This window comes from Cavia porcellus, unplaced genomic scaffold, assembly GCF_034190915.1.
Source record: "Cavia porcellus strain 051 isolate PalLab524CR breed Dunkin Hartley unplaced genomic scaffold, mCavPor4.1 scaffold_1, whole genome shotgun sequence".
NCBI lineage: Eukaryota > Metazoa > Chordata > Mammalia > Rodentia > Caviidae > Cavia > Cavia porcellus.
The window spans coordinates 178132896-178147209 of record NW_026947484.1 but is presented as its reverse complement, the minus strand read 5'-3'; the positions used below and the strand labels follow the sequence as shown (position 1 = coordinate 178147209).

Genomic DNA, 14314 nt, shown 5'->3' with positions numbered 1-14314 from the left:
GGAGAGGAAAGACAGTAAAAGGTGATAAGCAACTTGACATGTAAGTGGGGCGTATGCTAAATCGCTTTACTTTTCAAGTAAAAATCTGGGGGGAGGGTATATGTAGTTTTATTTTTTAATTAAACCTATTACACAAATTGCACTATAGCAAATACATGGAAACAAATAGAAGCTATAAAACTACAGCTGGCATATCAAATGCCTTCATTCTTCACATCGTGGACATAATCTTTACAAAGCTAAGTGTGAATTTGTGAACTTTAAATATGGTCTTCATAAGATTTTTAATTGTATACTATTTCATAGAGTGTATATATTGTAATTCACTTAGTGATTCCATTAGAAGACAACAAGATTGCTTTCATATTTGAAATTAGAAATTATGGTACAATTATTTTACACTTAGCTGTGCATTTTTCTTTGAGATATTGCTATAGAATAAGTTCCCAGGAAAGAGACCATCCTGTGTAAAGAAACAGACATTTCTGTGCCTTCTGAGCTTGTTACAAACTGTCACATGAGGTATGCACAACTGCTAATGTCTCAGCCATGAATCTGTCAGTTTCCTCTTGTGCCAAACATTTTAGACATTTTATCCCGGTAAAATGTTCAAGACAACGACTAACACAACAAGTCAGTCACTGAAAGCCATGATAAATCTATCAATTTAGCTATGTTAATGACTATTTAATTAATATTTAATGTAATTGCATTTCATTTTTCAACAATCCTGAATAAGAAAATGTATTATTCTTAATTTTACAGACAAAGAAAACAAGATATGAAGAGACTAAGTAAATTGTACAAAGTCCCACTGCTGGAAAGTGATAGAAGTGGTATTTGAACCATGGTAATCTGAATCCAGAACCTGAGTAGGCTATAAAGTATGATAAAAATATCCAGTGAATACTTAAGTTTTAGAAATTATTACAGTGAAACATACATTGCTGTCAATCTTCTCACACGATTGTTCCTTGCATTAAACTTATCCCATCATCCTTGCCACCTTCCAAAACAGTTCTAGAAGTCTTCTTTTACAATTGTCTGTATGAGGTGTGATAAAAAATTTGGTGAATGCTTCTTCTAGATGCTGTCCAATGGAAAGCCATGCTAGGAAACAGTACCATGTATCTTCAGCTATCTTATCTACCTGCCCGGCAGAGTGAGACCTTTGGCTCTTCCCCACAGTCAGCATCACCATGAGAAGTAAATGTTTTGAATCAAAACACTGCGGAAGCCATGACAATGAAAATATAGACACTAAAAACTCTTCCAGAACTGGTTCAGAAAGTGGCAAAAATGATGGGATAAATGTGTTTAGTCTAGAGGGATTATTTTGAAGGGAATTCATGGCATTGTTATCTTTCACTGTAGTAAAATTTTTAAAACTTTATTCATCACATTTTTTTCAATCACACTTTGTATATTGTGATAGTTTTGAGTGACATTCCCTTAGATGTGGTTATGATTGATATATATTGATGTGAGAATTTTATCATATCCTTTTGGAAAGATTTTTTTATGGCGCTACTTCAGGGCTAATAATGGGGTAATTGTTATGGATTTGAATGGCTCAGGTGGTCTAAATGGGAAGATTTGTTTGTTTGTTATTAATCATATATTTTAATCCTTCACTAGTAGGTAGAGATTAGAAACTAAGAATTACATTGCTAAGCATTAAAAATAGAATGTGGTAGTTTCATATACCCAGAATACCCAGGTATTTGCTCTGTTTTTGATTTGTTTTGTTCATTTTTGTGTTAGCTCTGATGGAATTTAATTCAGCCCTGCTTATTTCCACAGAAACATACCTTCTCGGTTTGCTTGAACATTTGAAATGTTGGTATTGCTTGGACGTTACAAAATTCAGCCAACTCCTGGGAAAGAAAGAAATGGTATGAAGTCAGCAATTGTGATATGCTTTCTTTGTATCAAACACACTGCTTGATGATTTCTCAGGAGATGTGTCTTAAAACTCAGGAACACCTGACACGTTAGAGACTATCCGGCCTGAGAATGTGTAATCCTACTGGTTGACTTTCAAGTGGTACTGGTTGTGGCCACCTGGATGCCTGAATCTATTCAAATGGTTTACCTTTTACGGCAATTTTTGACTTTGGGGAAAAACCAGAGTGGCATGGTGCCAGATCCTATGAATAAGATGGATGAGAAGTCCGCACAACGTTTTTATGAGCCTGTCTTTCTGTTGGGTGACACTTAGCAGTGGCATTCGCACTATTTTTGATCATACCTCATAAAGACATGCATGAAAGAGGACTTGCAGAGCTGATTCAGGAAGCTGCAGGAAGGGTGAGATATGTGTCCATAGGGAGGGGGAGTGTTTGCAGGAGATTCATGGCAATGTGTCTTTTACTATAATGCATTTTAAAAAATGTAACATACTCTATATATTTTGGTCTCTGATTTTAAGAGAGGCCAACATAATTCTTTCTTGTAAGCCCTGTAGTCACTTTACTGTTCATCTATGTTTATGAAAAATTTGGAATCTAAATATATGAAAATAGGCCTGAATCATGAAAGATTAATTCATTCCAAACTGCTTCTAAATGGCAGTTTTTGTTTTTCTTGTTTAGAAGTCAAAAGAAAATTAGCCACCCAGGGGATCAGCAGAAATGGACATTCCTCTTTAATATAACTGTAGTTCTATTGTCATTGAATCCATTTCCTTTCCTACAACAGTACACACACACACACACACACACACACACACACACGTACACACAAATACTAAATTATAATTTACGTAACTAAGGTAATAACAACTAATAAATATGTTACTAATAGAAAAATGTGTTTTTTAGTTCATCTTAAAAACCAGAGAATTGTAATTTAAAAAACAAGACAAAACAGTGACATGTATGGGGGAGTCTGAGCCCTCCTGCTGTGATACTGGGAATATCTAATGTCGCAATTGCTTTGAAAAACAGTTTGTCAGTTTCACAGTAAGTTAAATGTTGAGTTAACATGAGACTCAACAATTCTATTTCTGGATATATTCCCAAGAGCAATGAAGACTTATGTACACACAGAAACTGCTGTAGTCAAGTTTATGCTCACAGTAGCCACAAAGTCCCAACAATCTAAGTGTTCATCAGTAGATGAACAGGTAAGTAAAAGGTAGTATTTATACAATGGAATATTATTGAGCAATAAACTGAATGATGCTGATATAGGCTATAAAATACATGAACCTTGAAAACATGCTAAAATCAATAAGCCAGTCATTAAAGACCATATAGTTCCTGATTCCATTCATGTAAACTATTTGGATTAATAATCAATTTTTTTGTTCTAAAGCTTGCATGTAGTCTAATGTATGTACAGTCACTTGTTATTATTAGTATCATAATTTGGATAGTGACAGTCCCCCAGAGACCCATGTGTTAAATGTTTGGTCCCAAGTGTGGCACTGTACCTTTAAGAAGTAGTAGAACCTTGAAGAAGTGGGTCCTAGTTAGGGGTCACTAGGTAACTGGAGTCATGCTCTTAAAGGAGACTGGAATTCTGGCTTCTTCCTCTTTCTCTCATGTTTCCTTGACATGAAGAAAGTAGCCTTGCTCTGCTATGTGCTTCCACAATGACATGTTGTTTTGCCATAGGCCCAACAGCAATGGAACCAATGGTCCGGAATTTCAAAACCATGTGCCAAAATAAACCTTTTCTCTAAGTTGATTATCTCAGGTATTTTGCTATAGTGAAAGAATACTGATGAACACAGTTACTTTTCTCATTAAAAATTAGCAAAAGTTAGGAAGCATGATATGTAGGAGACATTGTGTACATCAATAAAACGTATTTGGATTGAGAATATAAAACTGATTATTTGAGGGGTTAAGATGGGGAAGAATGACTCTAGGGAAATTAGGGAAGGATTTATTGGACAAATCACAAAAAAGCATAAGCTACAACAAGAGAAAAGCAAGCTATATTAAAGTGTCTGTAATGCACTGAGTCAGGTTTCAGAAACTGATTATCTACCATAAGTGAGAATCATTGTTAACATCAGCTCAACTCCGATGGATTGATGTCCGTCTGTGGTAACCTGCTGAGGATTCTGATATAGAGTGCCGAATTCTCTGTGGTGAAGAATGTCAGGATTGTTTAGTGCGGTCAGCATTGTGTGGGAGAGGAGAAAAGAGTAGAAGAGGCACATGTTTGCTAGCATTTAAAAGTTGCACAAAACATACAAGAGTATTGTGTTGGAGTCTACTACTGTTTATCAGGAAAAAAATGAACTTTTAGTTGATTTTACTTGATTATGCAATTCCAGAGACAGTGCTATGCAATTCCTTTAGGTTTGGGTTTTGAAAATCCATATGGATTACTTAGGATTCTTACCTGTGATTTATTCACATCCACACTGGCAAAGCTTACATTTTTGTATTTCAGAGACAGTGCCTTCAAAATAAAAAAATTCTCTGTTAGCTTACCATTAATAGTAAAATACACATTTGAATCTCTGAGAAATAAATATTAGAACCAGCTAAGCATCATTCCAGCATGTCTCTACTCTGTAGAACTTGAAGTAGTTAGGCAAATACCATTTGATGCCGAGGTTAAGCAAGAATCAATGGAAAACTAGGTGGCCCAAGCCTGTAATCCTAGCACTTGGGAGGTGAAGTAGGAGGATCCCTCCAAGTTCAAGGCCCTCCTGGCCTCCAAAGTCAGTTCAAGACCAGTCTGAACATCATAGTGAAACCCTGTCTTAAAAAAAAAAGGGAAAGAGTGAATGGCAGGACCAAATTCAAGAGAACCGACTGAAGATTAGTGCTTCAAAGTTGGAGAAGGACACAAGGCAAAGAAATAACGAAATGTGTGTGGTATCCTGAGAGGTAGAGGGGAAGATAGCGGCCTTTTCCTGAGAAAGGCCTCGTGAGAATTATTTTCAGTGATGTTCACAACATAGTTCTCAGGTGTGTGTGTGTGTGTGTGTGTGGGAGTTGTGGCCCAGTGGTACATACTTGCTTGGCTTGTATAAGAGGTGTTTTGGAAGGTGGTGATAACTGATGAGGTAAAAGGCTATTCTGGTTGAGGTGATTAACAACATTTTCACAGTCAGTATCTCTCTGATGGCTCTCCATTCCATTGCTAGCTTTCTATGCTATATTATATATTAAAACTGGCCCTCCCAGACTCATTTGCCAGCTGACTTCTAATTAGTTTCTGCCAATTAATTTGTTTCTGGAGAAAAATGGATGCTCCCCAGTGGGAACCATGGAGACTGATTTGACCTAGTGGACATGTAATTCCCAAAGTTAGCACTTTCAGGAAATGGACAGTGGAAGGAGAGAAAAAGAAACCCTGTTCTGCTTTTGCTTGTTCTGGGAACATCTTTGGCAGAAGAAGTGGCGAGGGTATTGGTAATAGGTCTGGGGAGCAGGTAGATGATAGAGAACCTGCAGCATGGGCTTTTTCAGACGTCTGTCCACACCTTAAGGACATTCAATAGTATCTTGATTTGTTTGCTTCAGAATTGTATCTCAAGCATCTCCAGTGACTTTTGCCAAATGGAAGCATTCCTAAGGGTGACACAGGCTGTCCAGAACCTGGCCAAATGGAGACAATGGTAGGTGGAAAAATCACTGTGGTTCTTTCTGCTCTGTTCTTTCTTATATGCAATCTGTTTTTTGTTTGTTGACAGCTTTGTTGATCTTAACTGTCTCCTGAATTTGATCTTTCCTTTCTCTCCAGGTGCCACTGGTAAACCTTCCAACTGAGACTGTTCCCATTAGTTTACCTGTCCTGGGTCCTTCTAATCCCACTGTTGTACAAGTGAAAAATACTTTCTGGGGCTAGTGATGAAGTTCAGTAGTAGACCATTTGCCTAGCATGCACAAGACTCTGGACTTGACCCACAGCACTGCTTTTCTAATTTTTTTCCCTCTAAAATCACTAATTTCATGATGACAAAATCCTTGTTAAAGTTTTTATATTTTGATTCTCTTTGGCAATTTATTAAATTTTTACACAGGTTCCTTAATCTGGCCTTGGTTTCACTTTGGAGGCGTATTTTCTGTCATTTCTTTTGGATTCATTATGAGTTAGTCTCATACACTGCTTGATCTCCCATAATTACATCACACAATTTCTCAATAAAATTTACAACTTTCCTTTTCCAGAAATGCTCTATTCAGGGTTCTGTTCTATGCTTGGTGATCCTTTTAGCCCAGAGTTACAGCCTATGCCCTGTGGGCTAAATCCAGTTCTTCATTTATTCTTGTCAATTCAATTTTATTGGAACATTCTTGTCAATTCAGTTTTATTGCTTTTTTATTTTTTGCACTAATGAGAAAAGCTGAATGGTTGGGACAGAGAGTGTAGGGCCTGCAAAGCTGAAAATACCAATACTTTTCTTTACTGCAAAGGTTTACCGTGCTTACTCCGAGGCCTAGATCAAATGACACCGAGAGGTTATGTAAGACTTAGTTTTAGAACACTTTTTTTTTTTTTATAGGTACCAGGGATCGAACTCACGACTGCCTGCTTGCAAGGCAGGCGCTTGTGCCGCTGAGCTAAATCCCCAGCCTCTAGAATACTTCTTAAAACTCACATTTTCTTTCTCACTAATTTTTTCTTGTTGTATTACATCCTTTAGCAATTTCTTCGGAGAGCCTCTGTGGGGGGAAAACATATGTATTTTGTGCATCTCACATGCCTTGTAGTCTTTCCTCCTCTTTTCTTCTCTTGCATAAAGGTTTAGCTAGTTAACCACCTCTCCTACAGAGCTTGGAGAGGAAAAGAAAGAAAGGATTCCTGGACTCTCTTGCAGCTAGTCTGGATGCATATTTGGTTTTATCCATGAAATGTGAGCAGGTAAGAAAGAGCTGCTTCCTGTTTCCTTGCATGTTCCTGCTGGACACTAAGCAGAGGTACTAAGAGGAGCTACGCACCAGTCAGCAGCAACCATACTTAGGGTCCCAGCATCCAAACTTTAGATTTCTGGACATCCAGAAGCGATTTTGACTGTTGCAGCTGCGGTAGCTCCGTGATCCTATTTCTAACTCTGACATGGCTCTGTTACTGTTTTGTCCTCCCAGTGGTGGCCTCGCATTTCCTCTCTCTTCTGACAAAGTCAGGAGCTCCATTTCTCAACTCTGTGTAGTCATACTATTTTACTCTCTGAAAATTTGTGTCATTGGCTGTTGGAATTTGATTAGCTTTAACTGTGTGACATTGACTGGAGCTTTAATCCAACATCTGAGCTTTGGCTATTTCTGTGATAAAGTTTTGAATATGAGAATGGAGGGCCCATCAGGTCTTAAAATATTCCCTCTGGATATCCTGAGAATTTTAGGCATGGCAGGGATGCTGAGACGTTATGTAGCAAATTTCTCTAGTTGACCATAAATTCATTTTTAATCAAATGTTAAAAGCTATGATTAGTTAAAATGAAAACAGGTGAATTCAAGAGGTCTAGTAAAAAGAGTTAAGATATCAGAAATCTCACTGAAAATAGAGCAGAGTATAATAGAAAGATAGAAGTTTCTTTACATTTGAGGAAAGAATATATTTCACAAAAGGTATGATAATAAGCATCAGCATTTCTCTTTGAATAGTAAGGAGAAATAAAAAGAAATACCCCCAGATGCCTTCTGTGGCATATTTTACCAAACTAAATAAAATGAAGTTTTCAAGTAGGGAAACATAGAAATTAGATAAAATATTATATGGACATCAATATTTTAATCTGGAGACTATAAAATATGAACTAATATGTAAATAGAAAAAAGATCTGAATATAAGTGTACAACTACAAGTAAGTTGAGTATTTCACTAGGATGATTTACAGTGTAGGTCTAAGACAAGAAAGAAATAGGTAAGATATGATTTGCCTATCATTTGCGACAATACAAATTGAGTGTTTCAAGAAACTATTAGCCCATAAAAGCTTCTAAGGGCCAAATGTTTAAGAATTACTTGGAAAACTTCTTGGGGGGGGGGGGTTAAACTCTTTCTATAACTGTGAGATAGAAACCAGTGATACTTACATGAAAAACAGGACCTATCAATTTGCAGGGGCCACACCATTTTGCTGAAAATTCCACCACTATAAGTTTGTGTCCGGCAGCTTTCAAAAATGCTCTGAACTCATCCTGAAACAGCATAGGCAAATACATGTATATAATCACTGACTCTGCTAAAGATTGGCAGAGAATAAAAGGGTGGGGCACATTATAAAACCTTAACCAGGTATTCTACCTCAGTGTTCTGCAGCTGATCCAACCATTTCTAAATGTGTCTGAGGTCAGATGTGTTTCTCTTTGCATGTACATGTAAAAGATAATAAAATTTACAAAAATTACAAGTTTACTCACCAAATGAGTTGGTGATGCAGATTGGTAATGATGGCCGTCTCTGGGGAGACACGGATTTCCCAGGGAAAAGTGAGAATTGAAATGTGACAGTGGAATATTATTCACCATGGATATCAACATTTGATTTTTAGATACTTTTGTTTAATGGGAAAATCAAGCATTAATAGTGAAATTAAAAGGAGAAGAACTAATCTACATCCTGAGTCATTTTTTAAAAAAATTTTTTTGGGATATGATCATTATTAAAGCTATAGTCAAAAACATACATTTAAGATTAGGGATATTTTTTGCTATCTTAAGTAAATTTTTCATGAACTGTCTGTAACATCTAAGTAAGATTTCCCTTTCAGACTACTACACATATATCTGTTTGCTTTATAAGCAGCCTCACTGTCCCATACTGGCTATTTCATGCCTAGTTTATCTCTTCAAGTTTCTAAAGGTTACCTCCCATTGCTTCTAGCTGATAAGCGTTAAGGACTCTTGGAGTGCTTATTGTTTATTACATAATACTCTATTTAATTTACTTTGTCCATTACTCAAGTGAATTATTTATGCTTGCTACTCTCTCCCATAATCTCTATGAGACATCTTGGGGTATTTTCTTTTACTTCTCCTTACTGTGCAAGGAGAAAACGTACTTTATCTCCATTTCACAAATGAGAAAACTGAAGTTCATTAACTTCCTCATAGTAAATGAGCAAGGAAATTCATAACAACCAGCTTTCTCATTGCAGCCAGCTGGTTGGGGGCTGTAGCCTAGGGAGCCTAACTCCAAGTCTGTTTCTTTACTTATTACACAGATTTACCACCTGAGTTCATAGTAATGGAACCCACTTTGCTTTCACTGTCCTTAGCAGCATCATGTTTACCCCTCGGTTAATCATCAAGATGAGACATGGGGTCATTCATTAAGAAGTGTCTATCCTCAGAAGGAATGAGAGTAATTCCACATGAGTGGCATGCCTGCTCTATGCAAGAGGACAGTTGACTAGGACATTGCCATTTGGTTGACTTTCAAGCAGGTGAGTCTGCTGGCTCAGAGAAGTCACATACTTCAGTATCAAAATTCCTTTAGGACAAGTAACTGACTTCCCAAAGGGCAAAGTCTCTGCTTCTCACTTGCTTCCGAAGTTATAAGGTAGATGCCATTTTTACAGTTCCCAACACCTTTTACTTCCCAGTAGTGGTTTGCACATGAATAGACCTACTTGGATCCAGGAATTGGATATCACTGGATTATCTGAAGGGAGTAATTCCATAGTACAGGTATTTACTCAACAGGCACCTTGTGAGACATATATGATGCCAGGGAATGGGCATGATGCTAGGCTACAACTGTCATCTAGAAAAACACAAAAAATTTCCTTGTGTTTGTGAATCTCACATTGTAAAATAGGAAGCCAATAATAAGATCAATAGGTAAAATATGTATTGTGCTAGTCAAGTGCAAATAAAGAGGAAAATGAAGGAATAAAGAAAAAATTTGAGTTGAGGCATATACTACCTTAAGGTCCACCTCCAAGAGAAGGCAGCATCTGCTTGATAAACATCACTGTAAGAGACACATTGCCATTAATCCCCCTTAAAACACTCCCTTAGCTTCAAACACACCTTTTCATCACTCTTGCCACTTTCTGGAGCAGTTCGAGAAGTTCTCTTTTGTCAGAGTATTTGACTTTTAATGAAGAACATAGTGAGAAACTGTGACCGAGTGCTACCCAACAGAAAACCGGGCTCGCAGAAATACCATGCTGCATCCTCACCCTCCCTGTTCACTGGATCTGGTGCAATGATTTCTGGCTCTTCCCCAAAGTCAAAATGACTATAACATGTCAACATTTTGAATTGATTTGTGACACTGAGGCAGCCATAATAGCTCAACTAGAAACACTCATGAAAGATGACTTACAGAACTGCTTCAGAAACAATGAGATAAACATGTTTGAAGTGAAGGGGTTATTTTGAAAAGGATTAATAGCAATGTATTTTTTTATTTAGAGAAAAAAGCAAAGCAGAAAAGAGAGTAGAAATAATATAGAATTTTAAAAAATAACCATAGAAATGACTGGTTAAAAAAAAACAGTAAGAAATCACTAGTTGATTAATTACATATTATTATCTTAGAAGTAGTTCAAATTAAGCATAAAAAATGAACAATCAAACAATGACAGTATAAACCATTATGTTTGATGAACTAACAAAAACTTAGTAGTATAGTTATCTACCTTGTACATTTAAACATACATACAGTTATATCCTTTAGATCACTTTCTTTCCTTTTCATTATCTCAATATCTATTATACATTTTGGATCTTATTACTCTTTCAGTTTTTTATTATTATTTTTATACTAGAGAGACAATATGATATTTACAAATGTGAATCTGATTTATTTCACCTATGAGGTAGTCTCAAATTGCTTCCATTTACCTATAAAAGCCTCAAGATCACCCTTTTTTATAGTTGAGTAATACTCTATTGTATAAAAACACTGTGGAAAGCAGTATGGAGATTCCTCAAAAAACTAGGATTGGAAGTTCCATTCAATCCAGCTATTCCCCTCCTGGGTATTTTCCCAGAAAAATTGAAAATGTCATTTCACAGCAATATATGTGCACCCATGTTTATAGTAGTACAATTTGTAATAGCTAAATCTTGGAAATAACCAAAATGCCAATCAGCCACAGAATGGATGAAAAAGATGTATCTTTTAGTGTAATAAATTTTTTAAAAATTTGAGCAGTATGCTTAAATTCTGTTTAAATATTGAATTTAAAATTTGACTTCACTGTATGTTTCCATCATACCTTGTAACAGTGAGAAAGAGACAGTGGCCCTTAGGAAAGCGCTCTGAAGAGGGAAACGATTCTCAGAGGAGTAATCCTTTCCTTGGCTACTCTGAGTTGCCCAGATAATTGAAGAGAGAAGTGCCTAAAACATTAGGCAGGGTGCAGTATTTAATAACATTTTCTTCTTTTAATGTAGTTAATATTGTTTTGGACTTTATGTATGGCCACATTTGACAAAATGTTTGAAGTCCCAATCTGAAGGCCAGGGAATGTGAAACTCAAGGCCTGTGTCCTCTCAAGTGAGGCTGGTGTCTGTAGTCTGAATTCCTATGCCCACTATACCACTCCTGGAATGAGGAAGGCTCTTTCTCTCTCTCTTAGAGGCAACTTTCTTTTTATAAGAAAAGAATGATACACCTGAGTACAGATTTAGATTTGTTGTGATGTGATGTTGGGGACCAGTTTCATAAAAAAGTCTACCTAAGAAATTGTTGCTACTACAGACATCGTCTTCCCTGCTCCACTTTGTAGGCACATCTGAGTTTTCTGTCTTTCCCAGGATAATAGTAACTTTCTTACATACATACAACTTCCCAGGTGCAGTTATGGTAGAGTCCATGGGGTCAGATTCAGGACAGGTTATGTTACCAGATGGCCTAAATCCTTAGAGCGGGAAACAGGAGGAAGAATCAAAGAGGAAGAAAGTCCTTTTTGATCCATTTGTGCCTTGGTTGCCTCTCTGGATTATACCCTCTCTCCAGGAATAATATAAAGAGCAAACATGAAAAGGTCTGCCCTTGCTCCCGAACAATAAAGGAATACTGGGTGGAGGAAATAATGTATTAACTCTATTCTCAAGGTGTTCACTTTTGAAATAGCCAAGCGAATACTTGCCGTGTCTTTAATAACCTGCACCATGATTTACACCTGGGAACTGCTGTTGAACCTCTCCTGTTGATTCAGGCGGTTCACTGCAGCTACCTCTTATTCATTGTAGGATCCTAAGGGTAACTTCTCTATGACATCACTGAGCACGTCATTGCAGAACCTGGAACGCTGACAGGCTTTGGATCTAATTCTACTTTGATGTCACAAATAGTAAGTGTGTGATCAGCCAAGAATCACCACCAAATTGGGGGCCTTGTTTGCAGAATCAATAATGGGGTATTTCATTTTGATGTTTTACCACTGATGATCACACATTTTTCCCCCTTTCCCAATCCCTACTCCCAATTACCAAATGAGAAGTAACCATGACAATTACTGTTAATACTGGATAAAAGATGATTTCATTTAGAATTTCGTAGGAACTGTTTTACCATTGAGAAAAACACTAACCCTTAAACTTCTAATGTTTCTGGTACATTTGTTTTACGAGCCGTAGATTCCTTGAACTTTGTTATTTTGCTCTAGCTATTTAGAAGGCAAAGAAACTTTGCTTTTATGTACTAAACCAGGGGTTAGATAAATCTCCTGCAATAGTCAGATAATGCTTTAGGTTTTATGAACCACATACAATTTTTGTTGCGTACTGTTTGTTTTTACAACCTTTAAAAATATAAAAATCTTTCTTAATTAATAGGCCAGATGAAAACAGCAGGTATTTGCCAAACCCTACAATTGGTGATTTGTTCTGGATATAATGTTGGAAAACAAAACAAACTCCAAAAATCATGACCATGACCGATGTGTTTCAATCTTCAGAGCAATAAGAACAGCAAAAAATTAAAAAATGTAGGCTCCATAATAAAACCCAGCACAATCCTTCTTCTGAGTTTTCCACACTTTCAGCCCTGTGATTAATCCTATCTTGACAGTAGCTGTTAGGTAGAAAGAGAAGTGGCTGGTCCTGGAGGGGACATTTGCTCCTTCCAGCTGACCCTTGTTGTCATCACCGTCTTCTATTTCTTTGGAGTTTGCTTCTGTTGCTAAGATATCATTGCTAATGTGGGGTGCAGCTACTTTTCTTCTATAATGATAAAAAATATGTGCAGTGTTTCTAATGTGTTTGTTTAGTGTGTGTGTGTGTGTGTGTGTGTGTGTGTGTGTGTGTACACTCTCTCCTGTAGTGTTTTACCTTTTTACGTTTCTTTCCTGGCCCCCGTTGACATTTGAGTTTGAGATCCCCACTTTTGATGCCTCTGTCGTCCCAGACAGGAATTTTACTCACTGTTGTATATGGAAGGTCTCATCTTGGGCATTTCTTCTTTCCTCTCATTTTCACTTAGGAAGCAAAGGTGGATATTGAGACTACTGACACCTTTCAAGCCGGATTTCTTAGCCAAAGCACTGTGGATGTTGTGGACTCTTTGCTATGAGTGGCCGTCCTGTCTCTCACAGGGTAGTCAGTAACATCCCTGGCTTCTACTGATTGGATGTTGGCACTCCCAAGAGATGACAGCCATAAAAGTCTTCTGGGGAGCAAATCTGCCCACAGTTGAGAACCACTGCTTCATAGAGTAGGCTTGGTTCTAGGCATCACTTCCGTGTAAGTGATCTGGTGTGTATTCAGTTAGAATGCTTGGATCCCCTGCCCTCTACAGATTAGATGCTCAAGGTGCAGCATATTTAGGTATATTATGCTGCTCAGAATTAATTTAAAAGCTCAGATTGGATTACCTATCACATAGTAAGGAGCACATGGTCACCCAGCTGTATTCGTTTTTGTTTTTTGTTTTCCTTTCAATACTTGGAGTTGAATTCAGGGCCGTTTTACCGACTTACGTCCTCAGGTCTTATGAATTTTTCTGTTGAGACCTGGTCTAAGTCAGTACCTTGCCAAGACTGGGCTCTAACGTGCAATCCTCTTGCCTTGGCCATCTCTTAGGAAGCTGTTCAATGCTGAGTGAACTGCAGTCAGAGTGGATTCCTTTTTTTTCGTCCATACACTAGGAAGACATATGACCTTTTCTCTCTCCTTTTCCTTATAGGACAAGCTCTTCTCCAACTCTCTTCATTACATCTGGAAAGAAAAGATAGTTCAAAATTAACTCTCAGACACAGCTACTAAAACAACAAATTTCTATGTCCCTTGTGTTTCCAGAAATTGAGAAAGTCTGGAGCAGTGATTGTGGCCCTCAGTGTGCTAGGGCTTGTAGACTTTTCCATGAAATTTGCTGCTAAGATACTTACCCAGCCCCAAGGGCAGGGAGAGTCCAAGCTGATGGCTCACAGAAGTCTGTTTAT

The 14314-nt window shown here is 37.4% G+C and overlaps 1 protein-coding gene across 1 annotated transcript in view; it reads right to left on the bottom strand.

The window, feature by feature from the left end:
* Txndc8 (thioredoxin domain containing 8) overlaps positions 1 to 8138 on the bottom strand; it is a 30034-nt gene extending 21896 nt beyond the window's left edge. Inside the window, exons 1-3 of the mRNA XM_023562426.2 lie at positions 8010 to 8138; positions 4360 to 4419; positions 1812 to 1877 (exon numbers count right to left, since the gene is read on the bottom strand). Coding sequence (XP_023418194.2) covers positions 1812 to 1877; positions 4360 to 4419; positions 8010 to 8138 — 255 coding nt within the window. The remainder of the gene's footprint in view (positions 1 to 1811; positions 1878 to 4359; positions 4420 to 8009) is intronic.
* Positions 8139 to 14314: the final 6176 nt, after the last annotated feature.